The following is a 24,525-nucleotide window of genomic DNA, read 5'->3' as shown; positions in this document are numbered from 1 at the left end:
CTTCATTTACCTGAAAATTTACAGTGTTAAGAGAGTACAATTACATTTCTAGCAAAAGCATGCTCGTTCACCACCCAGCAGGCTGACATTCAGCAAATTCACCATACAAACACATCCAGGTAGTAACTGGTTATATCTAGTATAAGCTGGCATACTGCAACATTTTAAAATTACAAGTAAATCTATTTACCTTGCTTCAAGAGTTAGGTTTACTTCCGCAAAAGCAGGAGAGCACACTGTGCAATCAAAATACTGTAGCTGGATGATCAATTAACACTTCAGACATCATCAACCACCACTAAGTATCTTCATTCCACCTGTATTTATTGAAAAATATTTACATATTGGTCACCATGCTTTGATAGCATCTTTACACAAAAGGGTTAATGAAGAACATCACACTAGGATGGTAAAATGTCTTTTCAAAAGTCTTTTTTTTTCCCAAGCTCCCACAAGCCAAGAGAGCTCTCAGACTGAGTGTGCTGGAGTCCCGCAGTGCGTGCGCCACAGATCCACAGCTTTGCTGACAATGGCGTCGGTGTTGTCCTGAGGAATCTACAAAAGATCAAGGCAAGGTGCCTGGTCAGGGCACTCCATTTAGACTGTTTAATTTAAAATACAGATTTTCAATTTCCAGTTTAGATTTTATCTCTTTATAAAAAAGAAAACAAAACTAGAATCCCATCTCCCTGTCCTCCCATCCCACCATCCCTCATTCCTGCACACACCATATTACAGCCAGGTTTTGGACAAAAAGCTTTTATTTCCAAAATGCTGGTAAGCAGCCAGGCATCTCACAGTTCCCATATCCCTGACACCCGGCATAACTCACACTGGCCATCCATGACCACAAACTGTGTCTCATGTAACTCACCTGGGTTACACTGGGACCCTACAGCCCTGCTGAGATGGCTCGTTACTATTCAGTGTCAGGAAGGCTCAGGGTCAGATTCATGATCCCATCCTCATGTCAACAGAACACTGCTTGAGTCTACAGATTTGCACTCAGGCAAGAAGCAAAAAACATTGCCAGAAATCAACCCTTCTAAGAAACCTCCTGAAAACTTAACCTAACCTGACCTGCACTTACTTTCACAGAAAAACCCTTAAGTATCACAAGGAATGTTAATTCTGTACAGACACAGATAATACATTCCCTAAGCCTAAAAAACATTTCATTCTATGGAAGACTTACCTCCTGACAGAAAAAGTTATTATTCTCATTGCTGTGCATTCTCCCTTCACCTTGGTACTGCTAGACTGTTCTCAGTAATGTAATAATATCTTTGGCACATCTGCAGCAGGCAAGCGATTCAGGCTGAAACAGTTACACGCTATAAAAGGTAATGCAAAGCATAATTAGAGTACTTACATTTTCCAAAAACTGTGTGATCTTTTCTGCAGTATTCAGTGCTATTATCTTCATTTTAAAGGTTAATAATATTTCCACAGCAACAAAAACAAGAATCTTGCAGGATCCACTAATAACTTTGTCCCAAACTCTGAAAGAAAAGTGAAAAGGAATCACTAAACATTACTGCAATGCTTATCTGCTTATTTCTCTGCTAGAACAGCATTTGTACAACCATCTCTATCCAGATTATTTTTCTGAAGAAAAGCAACATATTGAATATATTCAGGTCAGGATAAATAGAAGACATTTTATCAACTCCTCAATCTGTACAGAGCAGAGGGATGGCAAGTAGTAATTGGTATGTACTGATACGGTGTGTTGCTGTTTAGAAATTGAACCGTTTACAAGCTCAAGCACACAAAGCAAATCTTGGCTTAATAGCCTGGACTGTAACAACTACTCTACAGCGTGTAGTAAAGGTGAGAATTTTTGCTAGTGCAAAAAAAAAAGAAATTAACTTCATTAGCATGCTTAATAAAGATACTCTTCAAACAGCTAACTTGCTAAAAATTCAAAGCTATGTAAGACTGAGCTATTACATCTCAAGCAGGTTAATATTCCAGGTCATTACTGTATGAGATACAATTATGACCTAACAGCAGGATGTAATCCATGATGTTTAAATTAGACAGAAGGAACAACTATTACGTCTTCCAATCCATCCCACTGTGCACAGACACTCCCAGAAATACTTAAGCACTCCTACCTCTCATGTGAAACTGTACCTGGACCTCACAGTTTTAAGAAAACCTGAAGAGCAGGCCTGCAAAGGCTTCAGCAACAGAACTTGGATGAATATTAAAATGGATCATCTCTACCAAAACAGCCTGCAACAATTTGAAATCATTCTTCATCCAGCAGCTCTCTCTCAGGCCCAGCTCAACAGACTCAGGATAAAAGACTACACAAAACAGTGTGAAACCATCTGTCAGATGGCAGCTTTCATGGGCTCACATTATTTTTAGTTCTTGAATTTTAAGAGCTGTGTCAAAAAGAGTTTCTGAGGATTACAGTTCTTGCCCCTTCTGGGCACTTGTTCAAAGTATTTCTCCTTCCAAATAAAAACATGGGGGAACAAATATCACACACTATCCTCCGTAATTTCTGAATACAGTAATGCTAACTGAAAAACATCTTCGGCAGCCCATCTATAAATTTGGATCTATGGGTGTGCTCCTTCCAGGGACAACCCAATTTTTGTATGACCTCTCTCAGAAGAATTTGCCCTTGAGCCCAGAGTGCCAGCAGAGCACAACACAGACACAACATAAACTTCGACAGCTGAAATGAAGTGTAGGATCACACTTTTACACAAGGAGTTAAGAGGGGAGGCCCCAGCCGAGAGCCATGATGATGATGAAGGGATCGTGGCATCTCTCCTATGAGGAAAGGTGAGAGAGCTTGGACTGCTCAGCCTGGAGAAGAGAGGGATCTGGGGAATCTCATCAATGTACACAAGTACCTGAAGGGAGAGTACAAAAAGGGTGGAGCCAGGCTCTTTCCAACCATGCCCAGTGAAGGGACCTGAGGTAACAGGCACAAACTCAAACACAGGACTAGATTTTAACTTATAATGAAGAAAGGAGGAAAAGAATGTGTAACATCCTCAGCACTATTCTGAAAGTAGAAGGAAACAAAAAACCCACATGGACAGATAAAGAAAAAAAAAGGCACAGCCAGTTTCTTTCCCCCTTGCAATTTAGTTTAATTCCCTGTCTCACTATGATTAAACAATTAGTACAATTCCCACAGGGACAGAAACGACACACAATCCAAGATCAAAATCTTACTGCTTCATTTGTGATTCAAGCATCCCAGGAGAAATGATCACTGCAAATATTACACTGCTGTTGAAGTCAGGTCTAGGAAGCTTTAAGCAAGGACATGAGAAAACTGAAACAACAATTCTGTTCAACACTGTACAGGTCACCCCTGTTTACTCCTAGAACATTTTCCTTCACAAACACATCTGTTTAGAACCCAAGAACAACTCCTCCATCTGTTTCATGTGCATCAGAACTATAATTATGAGTGACAATTATAGAGAGTAGCAGATCTCAAAAACAGGAAATCATTTTTAAAGTTCATATTAAAGCTCATGTTAATTTGAAAACAAACTTACTCATCCTATTATAAAACATCCAGTCTTCTTTCATTATTTTGCCTCCAATCCTTCTGACTTCAGTCTCCATAATTACATTAGGTTACATGCTATGCTCAGAAAACACTCTATTGTTTTCCTGCATTATTCAGTCTGATTCCAGAACAAATGTTTTAACAATGGCAAAACAGATGCAGTATCTAAATCACCAGTGCCTTAACAAATTTTGGAAGATGGTGCACAGAAAAGTGAGTGAGATGTCAGCACTAACCAGCTGTGTCTACTGCAATATTTTCCCTTAACATTTCCAGCTATTGTTATTCTTAGTACAACTCCACCAGTGACAATAATCAGGAATGACTGTGCAACACTGTGATCAACAGTCACCACCTTGTCTGTACCAGCAGAGCCAGGAACAACAACATAAACTGTGTCAAAAATGGAAAAAACACACAACAGTTTCAAGGAAACGGATTTTCTGATGATCCTCTTCTCATACAGCAATCTTTATACACTGTAAATCTACTGATGGTAACAGGTGTCCTGCTTTCACTCTATGAATAATAGCAATCATTTAAGGTCAAGTTTACTGCTAGAGACTGCAACTCTTTACCCGTTCTTTGATACTCTTAGAGAGGGGGAAAGTATAAGAGAAATATCATGAAACTGTGCCTACAGCCCTAATCAGGAATGCAGAAAAATAAACACGTGTTCTGAATGAAATTCACTGTTTTGTGTGACTATCATCCTCCGTGAAATGCAACTATTCAATTTACCACAGGAACACTCTTGTAGGTGTTTCTTGAACAGTGAAGCAGTATTGACAACCACAAGGAAAAATAAAAAGAAATAGGAAGTTATAAAGGCAAAGAGCATGCCAAGGATTATGCAAATGAAACCATTTACTTTTCACTGAGCTTCTTCTGTAGACAAGATACGCCTCACTCTGTGTGCGCCTGTGTGTGAAGGGATGCCATTCTCCAGGCACTTTCTGAGCTTCCTGCACCACTACAATGCAGTAATACACAACAGGCATCCCAGCATTGCTGCTCTCTTTTTCTGAAATATTACCATTAATGTCACAGCTTTTCCCTACACTGCAGGGTAAACACACTCAACTTTATTTCCTGGTTCTGGTCCTCCAGTCATATCCAGGCAAGAGATACCTAAAAGGAACCAACACTTTCTCCTCTGCCTGCAGCTTGAGTGTCCTTCCAGAGGTAACTGGGCACGAAGGGACACGATGAGGCTCACACAAATCTCACCCTGATCTCATATCATGATCTTGTGTCCATCCATTTGCAGACCTGAGAAGCAGCTCAGTGAGACAAAGGCAAACAGAATTAAGTCTCTCTGTAGTAGCAACCCACATGTACATTCTTATGCCCTCCTCCTCCACAGTAAAATTAAGGCATTTTCCATATTTCTGTTGTTTCTATTAAGAAATCACTTACATTTTGACAACTAAATGTAATTTATGCAGGGCATGGAGATCACAGATGTAAAACCACAGAATTATATTAATACATGTGGTAGTGCTAGTTTGAAGTAATAAGATTTCAGGAGAATGACCAAATACTTTGCCACTAGCAAGTTGCGAGAGACTAACAACCTAACACCACCCAGCTAATGCCAAGCCTTCGGTGCAGAGTACAAACAGTAGTCAGGGGCCTGATACGGGATTGGCATCATTAGGCCGTAAAAAATGCCTGGCTCATTCACAATTACAACTGCAAAGCTGCACTGCTTCTGCTGGATCATGTGGGGTGACAGTGCCAGATCAAACTGGCAGCCAAAGTGCCATTTTGCCTGTAGAGCTGAAGCCACAAACAGGATCCCAAGCTTTAAGAGCAGGGATCTCCAGCTGAGGGCCCACACAGCACCACTGGAAAGCTTTCCACTCATGGGCTTACCAAACAGATGAACAGATACACTGCTGCATGAATCAAGCAAACAGGGCAATGAGGAGTATGAAAACAAAGGCGTGATCCAGTTCTCTCCCTGTCTCAGAGAGAAGTACACCTTTCTGTGCCTCTCAAACCTGTGCTACAGGCTCGTTCATCTCCCAGGAAGCACCCTGTCTACATTCCAGGTGGGATACAGAGTCTTTGAAATGGCCAGTCTGCTCCTCTCTTCTACCAATGTGACAACTTCTTAAAGTTTGTTAAGAAGCACATCACAGAATATGCCAAGTGTATTAGACACTGCTTAAGCCCAAAGGAAAAGTCTCCCCATGAAACCTGTCTGTATGTATTTTCCAAGCCCATTTAAATTAAACTGATGCATAAATTTTACCTATGGTCTAACTCGAAGTGTGCTATAGAATAGTATTTATACTGAGTGACAATGCCTGTCAGGTTATTGGCATTGTGCAACTTCATCTCACCATTATCAGGTAAATTTCTGCACAGCACATACAAGTCTTGTACACCTTAGAGGAAAACAAACAAAAAACCAAACCCATGAAACTTAGATTAAGCTGCTTGGCAGAAAAGACTACAGTTCATAGAAAGCAAGCAGCCTCTCTAAGAAGTACAGTGCTAAATCATAAGTTAGATCATAAAAGACTGTGTTCAAATAATCTCTCACTTGACAAGAAAGTAAGCAAAATTCACAGGAGAACCGGAGACCTTCAAACCTCAGCAGTTCCAACACTGACATTTGGATGCATTTCAGATAAGCACTGGGGCTTCTAGATCCTAATCCAAACCGAATCTCCAAGCATTAATTAAGTTCATCTGTCACATACTACCCATGAAGTATGTTATTTCCTCAGCGAATAAGGCCATTATGATTACAACTGAATAATTCAGAAACCTAAACTGCCAAGAAAAAGTGCACTTTCATCATGTTCCCACAAGAACTGCTGGGAAAAGGGATTGTTCTGCCGTCAGAAGTACCAACACTGAAATTTCATTTTACTTCAGAGTGATACAAAAAGCCAGTATTTTGACCTTTTCCAGAGGGAAAAAAAGTATTAAAAAATTCCAAGTAATCAAAATATTCTATTTCAGTAAGGTAAAATAGTATATGGGAATGCTAAAGATGTATACTGGTTAGACAAAATATTTTATATAAATAAAACTGATTCAAAATGGTAGATATTTGAAACCAAATATTCTGGCAAAATGAAATACAAAATCAAAATTCTTCATCTAGATTTTTCCTTTTACACCATCAGGATGACACATCTCCAATAAAATTTTCAATTTTCAACAGAAATTTAAAAAAAACGCTTCATCTTCCAAGAGCAAATCTGCTCTGATACAAATTCCTCTTTCAGCTCTTGTCCACAGCCATAAGATCCAGTAGCAACACTGAACCACACGAGCTCTAAACTGTAACAAACATCCTATACTATGCATGCTTACATAATTTCTGTAGTCACAGAAGTACTAAAAGCTTTCAACCACCCCATCACAGACAATCACTACACAGACAAGACTATTTTGGAGCCTTACAGGTGCTTGATGAGAAGAACTTGCCATATAACAATTATCGTGTTGCACCTTAAGGTCTCTATCCTTCACAAAATGGTTTTTCTCTCAAACATAACCCTTGGCAACAGTAAAACCTACAGAACCTCAAAGACCATGGTCCAACAAGAGCAGAGAGAATGATTTCTAATCTTACCGCTTGTTCCCTAAAATCATCTTACTCTTATAAGGGTAAATAAAACATTTTTAAAAGCAGCTATTTTCCACTTTCCTCCACGGAACATGAAGTCCCAGATAAACAAACAAACACTGCATCCACTATTCAGATTATGACCAACTTTACCACCATAAAAGCATTTTCTACAAAGCAATTTACAAAGCATTGTTTCCATGCTAGGTTCCTATTTTAGCCACTGAAATCCTGTGATTCCCTCAAAGTAAAACTTCCCTTGAACATTGCTGGTTCTCAAAGTTTTCAGACAGCTGAAAATTACACCATTGTTTTCTTTGTGCCACATCCTGTTCAGCTATCAGCAACTCTTATTAATGCAAAAAGATGTTTCTCTACATTGAGCCTGAATTTCCTGCTTTCCAAGAGTTCTCAGGCAGCAGAATTAGAGAAATCACACAAGCTTCATTTCAAAAGCCCTTCAGTGAAGTGTCATGAACAAGGATTTTTCCCTTCTAAAAGCTCAACATCCTATTTCTAACTGTAGAATCCTGATAATAATCCACTATTTCATTAATTTTGTAATATTAAAGTTGCCCTAGTATTTTTAAAATAAACATTCTGTCGTGGTTTAACCCCAGCCAGCAAATGAGCACCAGACAGCTACTCATTTAATATACCCCCCAGTGGGATGGGGGAAGAATTGGAAGGGTAGACGTAAGAAACAAATTTGTGGGTGAAGAAAAAAAAGTTTCATAATTAAAATGAAGTAATAATTTCAAAGAATTGTAAGGAAGAGAAGGAAAACATAACAAAGAGAGGAAAATAAAACCTGAGACAAGCGATGCAACTGAGAACAGTTGCCCACCACCCCAACTGATGGCCAGCAAATCGCCCAGCAAGTGCTCCCACCTGCCAACCTCTTCCCCAGCTTAATTGCTGAGCATGACTCCACATGAAATGGGATATCCCTAGGGTCAGCTGGAGTCAGCTGTCCAGGCTGTGTCCTCTCCCAGCCAGTCCTCTTGTGCACCCCCAGCCTCCTTGCTGGTGAGGAGCAGAATGATGCTGTGTAAGCGCTGCCCTGCAGCAACTAGAATATCCCTGTGTTCCAAAACACAGCCCTATACCAGCTGCTCTGAAGAAATTTAACTCTATCCCAGCCAAAACCTGTACACATTCCCAAAATCTTTTTCATCTAACACTAACACAGCATTACAATCACTCCCTAAGCACAGATTTTTGTTAAAAAGCCCAAAAACTGACTACTATTCAGCTGTGTAACACTGACAGAGGGTTTGGAGTTCTACATCCTAGGAGGCACTAAGTGTCTAACAGAATGAGCTGGTATACTCTGCTCCATTCTTTTTATTTTCAGTGGGTGAAATGATCACACAGAGATTGATTATCTTGCATCAGTAACAAGGGGAATTAAATCCAATTTTATAATTTCCAAGTTAGCAAGAAAGTTAACACCATAATCTTACAGATGAAGTATGGAAAGCTCTTAAACAGAAAGAAAAGAAAAAGAACTTGCCTCTGTAAACTGGACTCAGGTAAACATCCTGCAAAACACTTTTTAAACCAAAGATCATAAGGGAGTTTGCTCATTGCAGCACATGCTTTCAGATGCATCAGTAGTCTGTTATCTTCAATGTTCAAATACTGCTCCAGAATTTTTGGCTGAAAAAGAATTAGAAAATTTTAGATAACTCACATCAGAATACCTTCATAGTTAATGCACACTGTAAGACAAGCACTGCCTTAAAAATTCAACTGGCATAAAACAACATTAAAATAATGTACCTTCATCGTTTTAAGTGCTCCAAAATACGGGTGTTACTGGCTTTTGCAATTAACTAATTATGTACTTAACCAAAGAAACAACCTCAGCTTCCTTAAATTGCTGACCACTAGCAGAACTTCCAAGATATGCAGTATTCCCTACTGCAGGGAGGTGTTTCAGAGCATAAGGCAATGCAGAGATTAAACACACACTAATTACTGCTACCTTCACAAGTAAAATTGAGATTCATGCACCTCAAACCTAACCGCCTTAGCACACATCAAAAAAATTCTACACACAATGCAGCAAAACCCAAAAAATCAATTTTGAGAGCAAATCCCTGTGCAACCCATTAAAAGCTGGACACTGATTGTTTAAAAACCAGAAGTATTTAAAGCATAAACAAGTAGATAATTTTCTCATCTTGTTTAAATTTTAATGGAACACAATATACATTATTATAAATTCTTGAGTACCTTTATGCTTTCTGTCATAGTTAGGCAAACTGCTAAAGACTTCAGCTGTCAAAGGCAGGAAACATTTCCTTTGCCCATATTCTCACCTAACTGAGTCTTGGTACATTGTTTGTATTATAAAAAAAACCAACAAAACAACCTAGGGAGGGAGACGCTTGGCACTCTTTACATAGTACAAACACACACTTTCTTTACAAATACTCCTTTTGAACTGCTATAGTTGAATGTACCACTCACAGAAACAGGAGGTAGGTTTAAAAACTGTTTCTTAGCTCGAAAAGAATTAACAAGGGCAGGCATAATTTTCCACAACAAATTTCTATTCAGCAATTACTGGTGCACATGTACTAGATACTTTTACCTCAGAGGATATTGTTAACTAAAAGCTCCTTATCTCTTAAGGCTATTTGATGAATTACAAGAGCTTTCATAATTTTGATAAGTACGCATTACAATCAAACTTTAATTTTATAAATCAGTAAGACAGAAATTCAAAATGAATATTCTATGATGGTGTTTAAATGATCAGTGCTAAAAGGAAACTACTCCACTTTTTATTATAACCTAATTTGCAATATACTGTTTCTCTAAAGATAGAGTACCCTGCTCCATTTATAAAGTAAAACAACTGTGCTTTGTCTATCATCCAATGAGCAGCATATGGGTGCCAGAGATGCAGCCTAAAAAGTAGCAGATGTACATCAACATGTTCTTAACTTTTGGCATTTTTAATTCTTTAAAGAAAATTCTTAAGTGACCAATTTGTGAGACATATAATTCAACTAGATACAATGTAACCTTTAGACAACCTGAAAAAAGGCGATTGAGGATTACCATGTAGCAAACAAAAACAATTTCTAATGTTACATTAGACAGGACAGCACAATCCGGCGTGCAAAAAGCACTCCTCCCTTATTCTCAAAACAGCTGGTGGAACAGAATCCAAGGGTGTCACCTCTGGTGTTCCAACTGTCTCCCTGTATTAATGCTTTCTATGATTGCCTCTCCTCGCAAAAGTTAAAAAACAAAGGTGTTTTTCCCATACCAGTTGTTGTAATGAATCTTTGTGCTTGCTGTTCAGCTGATTCACAAAGCAACTCACAAGCCAATAGCATTCTATAGGATCCTCCACCATTTCCTCCATTGCTTTAGCAATAGCAAGAAACACTTCATCTTCAGGTTCCTGGAAAACAAAGCCAAAAAAAGTGAACTACACAGAAGTATTGGACTATTCTAATTTAAAATATTCATATATTCCTTTTCTCTGTTATTCAGGGAAAAAAAAGACAGGAATCAATGTACACGAAGTGCTGTTCTGACACTCCTAAACAAGACATTGGGCAGCAGCTGCATGATGATGGCAGGTATCTATTGAAACAGAGCAAGTAAGACTTGCCTTGCTTTTAAAACCAAAACACACTTCAGTATATGGAGAGTCTTAAATACTACTGGGATATGTCTCTCACACAGACTGCTGCAATATACACATACCCCTACTTGAACTCTCTGCATTCAGATGCACAAAACACTCGGTAGACTTCTGTTTGTTACCCAAACATTTCAAAATATTTACATCATTCTGACATCTCTTTATCTCCCTCTGCCTCTACAATAAAACACCTGCATTACTATGAAGAGTAACCTCTCCTAAGTTTAAGGGGACAGTGACTGCACTGAAAAGAGAGCAAATGCTTTCCGCATCAGCAAAACAAACCTGAATTACAAGGCTAATGACTGGGGCTCTGCTAAACACCATCGCTATGAGACCTCACCACAGCCCTGAGAGCAGCTCTGAGATGCACTGACAAAACACTTGCTCAGAAGGCAATACTGCTCAAGAAGGGCAGAATCTTCAGTCCACTGTATCACATGCCAAGACCAAGGAAAATTCTCTGCTGGAAATTTGCAGGGTAGGATGGCCACATTCCTAGGAAACGGTAAAGGTATGAAAACATTCCCTCCTCTGACAAGAGAAGGCTGCATGTAATCCTCCAGTTCAAAGTATTACTGTATTTTCCACATTAACTTTAATATTTTTTTTTTATTTTGAACTTTTCTTTAAGTACTTACATCAAAATTTGTGATTACAGATGAAAAATTACAAATTAAGCTGGGCTAGAGTGAATATGGATAAATTAACATTAACTAGAGGAAGAAATCCACTTAGAAAGCTCTGTGGCTCCTTTAACCATCTCCTATTTCATGGAGGCTTACACGAAAAGAACCACACATTGTTTTTATCATCACACTTCCAACTTACCATCACAACACAGCCTTGTTTAACCACATGGGTGTACACTCTGAACTGCAGAGTAGTGCATTACCTGACAGAAGCCCAGGTCAGTTCAGACCAAGATAAAAAGGACAACAGTACACTAACGTCTAGATTTAAAAGCAAGTAATTTAAATATTTTATGCAACTTGCTTTAAATCACTGCTTGCACAGGCTCTGAATTATCCTTGTTCCACGACACGTAAGAACCTATGAGCTCCAATGAGATTATGTAATTTTTATTTCAGTGCTATAAAGAAACTGAAGTGCCCTGGAGTACAAAAGGCTTAAAACCTAGCAGGCAAAATGCACAAGAGATTTTAAGGCATGAAATCTTACGTAAGTACTTAGGGGAAGAAAAAGAGAAAAGCATTTTGACTAAAATTCCTTATTTTATACTAGTACTTCTCTGTTTTCCATTCACCTTACTTGACTTATTTACAAGCATTTGTGGGGTGACATGCAGTTCAGTTTCTCACTGGTTTACAGTTTCAAGTTCAATAAAGTACTGTATTTAAAAAACTGTTAAAATGACAACTGACCAGTGGAAAAGCTATGTTTCGAGGCAATTTTCCTGATTCCAGTTGATGTATGCGGAGAAAAACATCAACCTGTGGGGTAGAATCATTAATAAATCGAATGACACGAAGAGCATGGTGAATATCCCAGTACTGCTCCTTCCGGTACTTCATCACCAAAGCATGAGACTCATGGTGAGGAGGAATAATTCCTAAAAACAAAAATAAAATAAAGAAAATAATTAAAAGAAAAATATAAACAATGTAAGGAGAATTCTTACTTGTTACTTTTTATACCTATCTAGTTTTCAGTACAGTACTAGTTGTATATTTGTGCCCAGCTTCCATTTATTTTGAAAACAAAGTCAGTGCAGAATGATTTTTATATACATTAGCTGTTCATTTTCTCAAATTCTACACTGTCTGAGATGACAGAGAATATATACATGCAATTAACTAATACAAAGACACTGTAGACTCCAGTATTACTTTACTGCCAGAAAAGTCTTTACTCAACTGTATCACAGATTAATCCTCCCTAAAATGACATTCAAAAACCAGTATCTATCAGTTGAATCAGCTAAAGATTAAAACTTAAGAATGCCACATAGTCACTTGCAAAGTAACATCTGTTATTTTCTTAGCACAACACAAATATCTTTTCTTGTTTCCTGGGAGAAAAAAAAATCTAAAATAAATAAAAGTATCTAAGTAGAAAGGCAAAGAAAATCACACGGCATCTCCACAAGAGATACTCAACATTCCACTCAATCCTCCCCCTTACTCAAGACTCAATCTTGCCATGCACTGATGTTCATGACAAAACTGTCACAGCCTGCAACAGAAATAAAAACTTACATACACCTAGGCAAAAAAATGTCATTTCCCTATCATTAGTGGAGCAGAATTCTTCCCAGCATAGAAACCCATGAGAACAAAGTATTCTTCAAAAGTCAGCTCTGAAACAAGCTGCCTGCTGCTTTTACCTCTCCTTCAAAGAAAAAAATATTCCTGCCAAGTGTTAAACCACAAAATGGCTGAGTTTAGGAACAAGCACATCAGACAAAAAATTTTCTTTTCTTTTCCAGCTGCAAACTTGTCTGCATTTCAAAAGTTGGACAAAGCAAGACATCTTCCACGATACGCCAAAAGAGAGTCAACATCATAACTGTATGTACACACTGCCAGCTGCTCTCCTCAAACACAGAGGACAACCTTAGGCAGGCAAAAAGAAGCTGAAACAACAGAGGGGTGCCTGGAAACCATCATGAGTCATCCTTGAACAGGAAGGTAACAGAGGCATTGCTGACACACCATGTCACCTGGGACATCAGCAAGCCTTGGTACATGTCTGGGACAGTTTTGTTGACAGGAAAGACTTCCTCTTCTTAAATTATTAACATGCAACACCTCTCACCAGACATGGACTGGGCTGTGGTTCAAATCATTTAGGGAAGAGATATTTTGCACTGTCCTTCTCAATACCAGCTTTTCTAACAACTGTTAACACCAAAATACAGCATAAGGAAAGCTGCCCTGTACCTCTGTTCACCCAAGGCATGTCAGAGAATAACAGTACAAATACTTGAAATCATAGAATATCCCAAGTTGGAAAGGACCCACAAGGAACACTGAGTCCCTCTCCTGGCCCTGCACAGGACCACTCCAAAAAATCACACCATGTGCCTGAGAGCATTGTCCAAACACTTCTTGAACTCTGTCAGGCTTGGTGCTGTGACCACTTCCCTGAGGAGCCTGTTCCAGTGCCCAGCCACGCTCTGGGTGAAGAACCTTATTCTGATATCCAACCTAAAGATCCCCTAAGACAACTTCATGCTGTGAAATGAATCACTCTGGGTTTAAAATACAAAATACTTTTAAGAACCAGTATAATTTTCCATGCAGTTGACTCAGAAGGTGTTTTGTGTTATCATATGGTTCACAGATCCTTTATCTAAAACAGCCCAAGTTCTGGCTCTGCAGTGAGCCAAAAATTTGCAAAGAGACTGTATTTTGCTATTATAATTTTGGCTGAAGGATTCTGTACTGAGTCATTTGCCCAAAACTCCTATGCTATATTTCCCACTACTAATATATCAAAGGATGGTGACTACTTCACTAGTGCCCAGGGTACAATAATCTTTTTAATGGCAGAGGCTTTTATCAAGTAGGACTACTCAGTTCAACGCCAAGAACTTCAAGGGTTGTAAACAGATCTTGCCCCTTCTGTGCACTATTGATTTACTACCTTTGCCGAAAAAAAGGCTTACAAATCCAAATAATCAGGAACATGAAGCCACAACTTTCAAATTTTAGAAAATTGGAGGGGGGAAATAATGAATTAAAAAATTAATATTTTTTTAAAACCCCTCCTGTCTCCAAGTGGACGTGACGTTGCATCTAGTCAACCAATGCACTTAACCAGTTAGTGCAAAGTCATTTGTACTTTTTAATTAGTCACCTGATTAGTGCACTTCTAGGAAAATACAATCTATTTACGGTTTTTACAGTTTCTGGGGATACCATTAAATTGTCTTCGGCCTTGTATCTTCTGCAATGGCAAATACAATTCAAAGCCAGAAGCAAAACCATAAGAAACCAAGATTCTGCAGAACACAAGCTTCTCTTTAGAATAAACATGCACTCCATGCTTCATGCAGTTTAAAATTAATCACAACTTTACTTCAACTTAACTGTCTGTTATTTCAGGAACACAACTGACTATCTTATCAGGTATCGATGACTTCTTATAATCCACATTTCAAATCCATTTCATACATTTACTTGGATAATGTTACAAAGTTAAATACAGAAACACACTCTCCTAGGCACATTTCAGCAAAGTTCTCAAAAACTTGTTTTATAATTGCCATTGTATATCTGAGGTGGATACAAAAGTAGGCTAAATATCTATCAGTAGGCAAGGTAGTATGGAATAATCCATGTCATTACTCCTTTAAAGACAAAAAAAAACCCCCACACCAAACAGAAAAAAGTGCACCTTCCATGTTATACTTCATACCTAGAAGCACTTTCCACACCAGTACACGATACATGGATGGAAGAGGAAACCTCTGACTAAATGTGCAAAGCTTCTCAACATCTGTAAAGAAATAAAAAGGAAAAAAAACCAGGACAAATTTAGATATGATTAATTATAAATAGGTCTGCATCTCTGATCCAGCTAAGTATGACAAACTTTAGCTGCAGATTGAAATCCCCACTTCCATCATTTACTATCAACAAATACTTTCACTGCTTCAAACCAAGAATAGACCGTGCTCTCTAAGTGCAACAATTTTGACAAATACATACGTTGGCCTGACTTAGAGTAAAACTACTCCAGGTTTCATCAGGAGGAAACTGTGCCATCTTTATAGGCATTTTCTAAAGTGTGTCACTGTCAAAACAATTAAGGCCTTTTTTAAAGGGACAACATTTATCTTTCTGTTCTGTTAGAGATGTGGCACTCCTCAGGGACCAACAGCAACAACATCTTCAGTGCTTTGAAGTTAGATGGAATTGACAGCATGAGACGATGCATTCTCAGATTAAAACTGCTTTCCCTAAAAAGCTTTTAGTTTCTTGGGCACAGAGAACGAGAGAAGGGGAAAAAAGAAACAATCAAGCTGACAAATCCATAATAATATTAAAAATCAGATTTCCAGATCTTTGAAAATGAAACGTCTGCTAGCACTAACTGAGAGATTACTACATAAAGATGCAAAACTTAAATGAGTATTAAGCAGAGCAGGAAAACATTTTCTATTACTCCCTCCCCAACTCCCAAGAAATAGAGGAAGCGGTGAAATCAACTTGCCCAAACGGTCATCTTTTAACAGAATTTCCAGCGACTTCTTTTCTTCAACTCCACGAAACCCCACTTTTTCATAATATACTGAGCGGAAGTTTCTCTGAGAGTCGTCGGCCATGACTGATCCCTTCTGGAAAAACAATTAATTCCTCTGAAGACTTACAAGAATACATTGCTATTGCTTTAAGGTCAAGTAATTTTGCACACTGATAGAAGCTTACTGTCTAAGTTTCTAGAGTATTAATAAACCCTACAGAATATTAAAATCTTCCAGGATTTTTTTTGTCACATACCAACATAAACAATGACAAACGTAATTTAATCTAAACAAGGTCTAAAGATACCAACTTTACAAACAAAACACAGGGATTTTAAAAAATTATCCACATAGCAAATTATGCTAATTTTCAAGAAGTTTTTTTTAAAATTGCTGGAGAAACACTTAACACTTTACACCATACTTCAAAACCAATATAAAAACTACAGTTACGAGTCTGGCAAAATTTTGACTACAAAAACCCTACTCAGGTAGAACTGTTACCCAGGTAAGTAAAATTATTAAGTTTCATACTCACCAGCCAAGGTAATCAGAAGCAAGAACAAGCCAGTGTTGGCCTCAGTGGCACAGGGGTGACCGGGAAGAATAAGGCTGGGTATGTAGGTTTCTTCTTAAGTTGCAGGTAAGAATTAAATGTTCATGTTGTTACCAGCTGCTGTAACAGCCACAGCCTTGAGCTTGTTATTCCAGCGCTAAAACCAAGTAAATGTCTCATCCCCATAGTGGAAACAAAGGTAAATTCCAGTGAGTGCTTTGTGTGTCCTAACAACTGTAAATGACATTTCAATTCAGTTCAACCCTCTAACTATCAATTCTCTCTTCTCTGCAGGCTTGCAAACATGAGAAAGTTCTGTTTCCTAACTCAAAGGACAAAGAACAATCTTAACTTTTATGTCCAGTGACAGAAGCAAAACTTGGAGATTTTTTTTTTTTCCCATGTGTTTGTTAAATAAATCAGTTTTTTCTCTTTTTCACTTTCCTCCAAGGAATTTCTTCCCGAACCTGGTGGGGGAGGGATGGCTGTAACCTGCTTTCTACCAGAGGTCATTGGAATTTGGACTTTATTCCGAATTTGTCTCAAACCGGGACAATCTAGCAGGCCTATTTGTGTTCCATATTATGTCTGCTTTTAGTGCTTTGTAGGATCAGGGCCAAGACAAGACAGCAAAACACAAACCAGCAAACAACTGAATTAGTGCTTTCTGAGATAGGCCAAATTATTACTTCAAAACCAGAGAAAAAAGAAATAAGTATTACTTGCAACACATTCCAGCCCTGCACTATCCTTATGAAAATGACTGTGATGGTCAAGTATGGTGCATTTCAAGGGTCCAGTGATCACAGCGCTCACTATTTACATTGCAGCCATGTCTAAAAGCAGACTTAAGATGCGATAGACACTCAGCTACTTTTGAAAATTTCCAGATTCTCATTTACATTTTCAAATTTTGAAAAGCTGAATTTATTAAATGTTGTTTAGAAAAATAATTTTAAAAGAACCCACGTCTAGCCCATACCACTTGTGGAAAGCTGTCAGGAGACACAGAATGGGAATATTAAACATAATTTGAAAAATAACAGCATGACCTATTAGTCAGGAATACTATTTTAATAATATTAAACTAGCACTGTAACAGCAGTACATTTTATTTACTCATTGGTAAAAGGAGGAAGATAGTTTATATACTCCCTCACAATTTAGGACTTGTATTTTCATGTTAGACAAACGACCATTGTGCCAATCTTTAAATCTATCTTCAATAAACTGGAAAAAGAAAGGGGGGAAACAAGTCCTTAGCCAGCTCCTTGGAAATGTGCTGTACAGAAGAGTGCAATTAACTCGTTCTGTCTTCAATAAATGCATTTTCGGCCTCAATAGAGGCTTCCATGGTATCATTAAGTGTCACGCCAGGTGAAGCAGCAGCAGCGCCGCACAGGCCCGGGGTGCGGAGCCACAGCACTCTGCCGCCGACCGAGCACCCTTCCCTCGCAGGCCCTGCCGGAGGGCCCCCCCACCCGGCCGTACCTCGGGGCTCAATTCCCGGCCTCCGTCACAATCCCAGAGGAAAACACGGGCACATTTGGGCACGGGATCAATGCACCCCCGGGAACTCGGACCTCGCCGAGCTCGCCCCGCCGCTCCCCGGCACCTCGGGCAGGCGGGCGCGGCCGGAGCGCGGCGCGGCTGCGGCGCATGCGCGGGCCCGTCCCGCCCCGGCGGCGGGCGGAGCGCTGGGGACGCTCGGGGGCCGCGGGGTCTGCGGCGGGCGTCTCGCAGCCTTTCGGGTTCACGGGGCTCCTCACGCACCCGGCCTGTGCTCCCCGTCACCCCCCCAGCTCAATCGTCTGCCCTCAGAGGGCATCCGTCCCTTAGAGCCGGCTGTCCGCCTGGCGCGGGGTGCGCTGAGGGCTGCACCGCGTTGTTTGCTGTAACGCGTGTGCTCGGTGTTTCTGCCCCATCCGCGGTGACTCCTAGGGACGCGTTAGTTAGAGAGACCTCTGGGAAGCGAAGTGCATTTCGCAAAACCAAGGTTTACTGGGGTGCATGTGATCAAAGTACGGGATGATAATTATCCCACCCCTCAAAACAGATAAGGGACCTACATATCGCTGCCGAAAGCCTCGAAAACCAACCTGTGCTGCTGAAACTGTGGGGCGTCAAACTAGTAGTGTGATTTTGATTCGGGGTTAGGGTTCTTCTGTAGTTGTTGGTGATGCTTATGTTTGAGATCTTGCCAGCCCCTCGCTGTCCGATTGCAAGGACCAGACAGCTGCTTGCAGCAGGAGCAGAGTTTTCAGCTCGTGGCCCCTTCTCAGGAGCAGAAACTTGAACGAGGCCATCGAGTGCCTGAGCTAGCTGCAGCAAGGTTTTGAAGTACCAGAATCACAGAGTCAATTAGGTTGGAAAAGACCTTTGAGATAATCGAGTCCAACCTTTGACCAAATACCACCTTGTCAAGTAGACCAGAGTGCCACATCCACTCCTTCCTTAAACACCTCCAGGGACAGTGACTCCACCACTTTCTGGGCAGCCCATTCCAATGTTTAGACACCCTTTCTTTGAAGAAATTCTTCCTTATGTCCAACCTGAAACTCCGGAGAGGAAGCTGACCCCCACCTAGCTTCACCCTCCTTTCAGGCAGCTGCAGAGAGCAATAATGTCCCTCCTGAGCCTCCTTTTCTCCAGGCTGAACACCCCCAGCTCCCTCAGCCACTCCTCACAGGACTTGTGCTCCAGACCCTTCCCCAGCTTCGTTGCCCTTCTCTGGACCTGCTCCAGCACCCCAGCATTATTCTTGAATTGAGGGTCCCAGAACTGGGCACAGCACTCGAGCTGTGGCCTCCCCAGTGCCAAGGAGAGAAGACAAGGCAGCTGCTTTGGTTATGGGGCCTATTATCAAATGCACACAAAGTCCCATTATTTTAATCTTGCTCCACACTTTTGAAGTAGCCAAGGAGAAAGCACACTCTTGAAGAATGGGCAAGGCTTTTGTCAAACCCAGCTCACACAGCAGTTGTTTTTTTGGGTCAGTACAAGTCTTAGCAAACCTTGAAATAATTCTACTCAGCAGCAGGTGGCAGACTGGTTCCAGTTTTAGTCGTTTGGGGCTTCCTCAACTCAAATACATCTTTTCTCGATAGATGGCACTTGTCTCGGGATGAGAGCTGTGCGGTGGTGTTGGGAGCTAACCACGGTTATCGATAACGCAGGAAACAGCTACTGCAAATTAAATCTCTGTAATTTTCAATCATTCATTTCTGGCCTTGTCAAGATGTATTACATAGCTATAGTGGTGCTCTGAAAAAGCATGAAGCTCACACAATTATTTTAGCACTAATTTACAGTGCAGGAGATACAGAATATTAACAGAATGTTATGCCATTGCTAAAAAATCCTAAACAAAATCAGGTTCTGAAATATTTAGCTGCATAAAAGTGTAGCATAAAATCAATGCCTGTCCTGAAAAACAATAAAATTAATGTTCTTCCCCTAGTAAAGTTTTAAAATCCCCTATATAGAAAGCTTCTTACGCACAGAGATTTTCTTAATGGTGCCTGTTTCTAACATAATTAGTTATAGTGAGATCAGTTGCAAATATTACATAAATATTTAGGTCAGTTGGAAATAAATTAAAGAATTTAATTTGAGATTTTTCAAAACACAAATGAAATTAAAAGTGTAGGTTAAGCATGAACTGCTAATGACTAGAACAATTATTATGTGGTGACACATCCACAGCAAACCAAAGCTGACTAACCTATTTTTTGGGTTGGACTTTCTTACTCTAACAGCCTTTTTATCTTTTACCTGCCCTTCTACATCCACCTGCACTTGCCAAGTGGCTCTATATGCTGTAACTCAGTGTTGTAAAGCACACAAGTGACTCATGACTTAAATATTTAATTTAAAACATTTTATATTTTCATAAACCAAATAATGACCTTATTTTCCCTTGTCTAGGGACATAAAGTATCTTCATTCCTATTGACAGAATCTCTTTCTTGCCACTGTAAATGAAAGCAGAATTTAATCATTTATATCTGCTAGTGTCAATCAGCCAAGTGGAGGACTGTGCTTATAATAAAATTGATTAATACATCATTAATCAATAATACATAACTAGGCATGTATCCAAACCATGATAACCTAAACACTGAATTCTTTTAAACTGCAATGACATCAGAAAAGGTAGCACACATAAAAGATAAAAGGGAAACAGGTTTGGAATTGGCTTGGAATTATCTGAGATAGCAGAGCCAAACTAATTAGTACCCTGCTAGCATCCTGCATCTCTTGTTTTTATCTGTGACTGTATTACTGTGCTTGCATTTTGTAGTGATATCTTTATATTGCTCAAGTGAATTACTCACTGACATACAAGGTCACATGAGAAGGAAGCCAAACAGGCATTGTTAATGTCTTTTATTGCAAAATATGGACTGCATCATGTCCATGTTTCTTCATGAAAAGCAATGCTTTTGCTGTCAAAGCTTCACTAATTTTCTGTGAATGATGTGCTGCTCTTGGAACGTCAGTTCAGCCTGTGCTGTGTGACTGACCTATCACTGGAATTACAGATCAGAACTACAGATCAGAAGCACACCTCATTATGTGAATTTATCAAAAAAAGTGGAAAATGCAAAGCAATGGAATGTCAATTTTATACAGTGTGGAGGTCCATATTTGCATGGCATTATGACACAAGGATGTAACATACGAAAAATAAGTGGAGTATTCCTGTGGGTTTCATTTGCTCTAAACTGATGGAAGATATACTTTCTTTAAAAAAAGATACTTGTCTGGTAATATCTTCACAGTGTATCAAATTCAGTGTGTACTTTCAGCTTGCTAATGCACCATCCCTTGTTCCTGTTGTAATAGGAAATGATTGATGTTCAGGAAAGGAGTTACAAGTTTGGTCATTTCAGCTTTTCTAAGAAATCATCTCCTGTTTTTTCAGAAGCATGAATATTTCCAGATGGAGAGTAGGGTTGTGTTAATGGAAAGGACAATTTACTTATACATTCACATAACCTTTTCATTATGAAGACTGGCAGACCTGGAAAAGCTTGGCCCCATTTCCTGGCCAAAACAGCATCACTGTGCTGTTTACATTCTACCTGAGAGAAAAATGCAAATATTGGCACTATTAATGTTCACAACAATTCATTGTTGAAGTCAGATGGAAAAAATGTAACACTCTGAGGTAAAAAAAAAAATTATAAAGCTGTTTGGCATCAAAGGGGAATTCAGCCTTTCATTTTAGCATGGCAGCACAATAGGCAGGTTTGTCTCCCAGCAGACCAAACACTGTCCCTGTAATCATTAACACACATCTCCAAATGACAGCAAGGAAAAGGCTTACGGGGCTGAAAATAGCAAGAGGAGCGGCTGAACTTGGAAATCTGAGTTCAAATGTGTCCTACTTCTCTGTTTTCTCATCCTGCTAAAGAAAGAGTGTTCTTCAGAGGTGCCATGGTTTTGTCTGCAAAGATACACAGAAACTGCGAGACAGTTATGAAGGAAATAACCAACTGCAGTTGCTTGCTCCAAATGTAAAGGGGCTTTTTTAAGATTATGTTAGTGATATTTTAGGATAATGTCTTCTGAGTTCTAGTCATAACTTTGATTTGTTGTGTAACCTCAGCTGTGCCTGCCCTAATTATTCTTCTACCAACCCAATTAGTAGTTGTGTTAAGATTGACATTTTTGCCTGAAAAAGGCTTGCAAGTTTTTAAATAGGACCAAACACATGCTTTGTGCTGTCACTGAGCATGGCACGTTTGGGGCACTACACAGTAACTAATAAACAGTTCCAAATAATATTGTCTTGCATTTCTTACTCTTTAATTGAGAAAGGACAATGAGGTGACAATGAGACAAAGGTTGGTCAGTTTAGGGACAGTGGGAAAATTAAATAAGATGTCTTGAGGAGCCCAATCGAGTTCTGGTATTTGGATGAGGTATAGTTATTATGATCGCTATATATGGTTAGAGGTGAGGCAAAAATATGCAGGTATCTGTGACAAAATGCAAAACAAAGTAGGAATTAAGAATGGGTTTCAGTCTTTGCAATATTTCTCTTTGTAGCAGAGCCACAAATGTGTCCAGATGCCATTTCAAGGTCACATGCTGAATATGATATTTAGATTCTGTTTTCCTCACTCAACCAAGTATACCTGATTACAGGGTGGTGGATGCCCCATCCCTAAAAACACTGATTGTCAGGTTGGATGGGGGGCTGAATTACCTGATCTAGTTGAAGATGTCCGTGCTCATTGCAGGAGAATTGGTCTAGATGAGCTTTACAGGTCCCTTCCAACCCAAACTATTTTATGATCAAGCTTTGCACCCCATTTCTACCCTCCTCGGCTAGAACCAGAGCTGAGAACAGCACCCAAGTAGCTGCCGGCAGGTTTGGCCACGGAAACAAGTTCATAGCTCCACCCTGCTGCCTAGGCTCAAAGGCAGGAACCCAACCCAATGGCCTCACTGGGACCACTGATGTAAGGATCCAACCAAAGCAACCCAGCAGACACAGCACTTGTACCTCCAAAGAATAATTTATCACTTAATCGCTCTCTTTCAGAAAGCTTGCCTGCCCAGGGGGAGGGGAGCCCTGTGCACAAGCAGGCTTTTGATCTCAGTGAAGCTCAGAGGGCTTTTCTAGTGCATTCACAAAGGATTGAGCTGCAACTAATTAATGACTCGAAATCATATCAACCATGCTTTGCAGGCTTGTTTTAGTATATGAAGACAAGCGGTAAAGCCGGAATGGTGAACTGGCGTTTATTTTGCAACAGGACAAAGTAGCCTCCACCTCTCTCCTGATGGTGATTTTCTGTCAGCCTTCTACATTTGCATTCCTGTGGGGTTTAGAGGTACTGTCAATGTCCTGCTTTAATGTGAAGTTGTTAAAATCATAGGACAATTTCCAAATTACACCAGGATGATTATCATCTGCCTCCACAATGATTTGCAGCCATTTGCAATGATTTGCAGCCATTACCATTGAGAACTTGCTGTTGGGAACTGAAAGCAATGTTCTCTGAAGGATTTGGGGCCAGAAATCTTTGTCAAGCTGAGCATTGTGAGCCACAGGGTGCAGGCAGATACACTCGTCAAACATCCTTTCTCAAAACACGCAACAGGAAGTGCAGCTCTGTGCTACCTAGTGATTTTCTGGTCAGCACATGCTGCTAATTTTGTCAGCTTGGTTTTAAAATCAATGCATGGAGAGTGCAGTCTCACCTTCCCCTCCATAGATGGAACTGCACAACATGCATTCACATAGCTGTGAAGCTGTTGGTATTGGTTTGGTTGTTCTGTTGTAAGCAGATGAATTTGAATACAGACTGTGCAGCCAACCTTAGCTTATTTGGTATTCACAAACCACAACTGCATATTAGGCATTAATTATATATGACTAATTATATTAATTATAATGAATGGGAATTATATTAGGTTTGAGAACTATTTAAAGGGAACTAGAAATTAAAGCAGCAGGATGTGGAAGTGGCTGTCATAGACTTGTTCTGCATGGCCTTGAGCAGTGTGGGTTGCCATTCATCTCTAATTTTCAAAAGACAAGGTGAAGGTAATGGTATGTACCCTCTTTGTAAAGCCAAACAGAAATATGAATTGTAATTTCAAATCTTCCAGCACTACAGTTTTAAAATCATAGAATCATAGAATGGCTTGGGTTGGAAGGGACCTTAAAGATCATCTCATTCCAGCCGCCCTGCCATGGGCAGGGGCACCTTACACTAGACTAGGTTGCTCCATGCCCCATCCAGCCTAGCCTTGAATAGTGACAGGGATGAGGCATCCACAACTTCTCTGGGCTGCCTGTGCCAGTGTCTCACCATCCTCACAGTAAAAAATATAAAAATCATTTTATAAAGCTAAATAGTTCTCACCACTTCGTCCATAAAAGGAGGAAAATCCTACCAAAATCTGCCTTAAAAATAGGGATAAA

At 39.8% G+C, this 24,525-nt stretch overlaps 1 protein-coding gene across 4 annotated transcripts; it reads right to left on the bottom strand.

The window, feature by feature from the left end:
- Positions 1–316: 316 nt before the first annotated feature.
- LOC309578091 (TBC1 domain family member 7-like) lies at positions 317–18,202 on the bottom strand. Of its 4 annotated transcripts, none has more exons than XM_082290463.1 (9): positions 18,072–18,202; positions 16,563–16,755; positions 15,994–16,117; positions 15,196–15,276; positions 12,198–12,385; positions 10,429–10,566; positions 8,659–8,804; positions 1,373–1,502; positions 317–555 (listed from the first exon to the last, which is right to left on the bottom strand). In XM_082290463.1, exons 3-9 carry the CDS (start codon positions 16,103–16,105, stop codon positions 469–471), a joined length of 882 nt encoding a protein of 293 aa, XP_082146589.1. In that variant the 5' UTR covers positions 16,106–16,117; positions 16,563–16,755; positions 18,072–18,202; the 3' UTR covers positions 317–468. The 4 variants fall into 4 exon arrangements, with proteins under 4 accessions (XP_082146589.1, XP_082146590.1, XP_082146592.1 ...); XM_082290464.1 differs by having other exon boundaries at positions 16,563–16,737; XM_082290466.1 differs by having other exon boundaries at positions 16,563–16,655.
- Positions 18,203–24,525: the final 6,323 nt, after the last annotated feature.

The sequence above is a fragment of the Coloeus monedula genome (assembly GCF_965178545.1).
Source record: "Coloeus monedula genome assembly, chromosome: 1".
In the NCBI taxonomy this organism is placed as follows: Eukaryota; Metazoa; Chordata; class Aves; order Passeriformes; family Corvidae; genus Coloeus; species Coloeus monedula.
The sequence above is the reverse complement of the archived record's forward strand: the minus strand, read 5'-3'. Positions and strand labels throughout refer to the sequence as shown.

Coding starts and splice junctions, on each gene's coding strand:
- LOC309578091 (XM_082290463.1), bottom strand. CDS start 16,105: ATGGCCGACGACTCTCAGAGAAACTTCCGCTCAGTATATTATGAAAAA. Junction 8,805..10,428: donor AAGATTCATTACAACAACTG/GTATGGGAAAAA, acceptor ATTCTTTTTCAG/CCAAAAATTCTGGAGCAGTA. Junction 556..1,372: donor TCACACAGTTTTTGGAAAAT/GTAAGTACTCTA, acceptor GATCTTTTGTAG/ATTCCTCAGGACAACACCGA.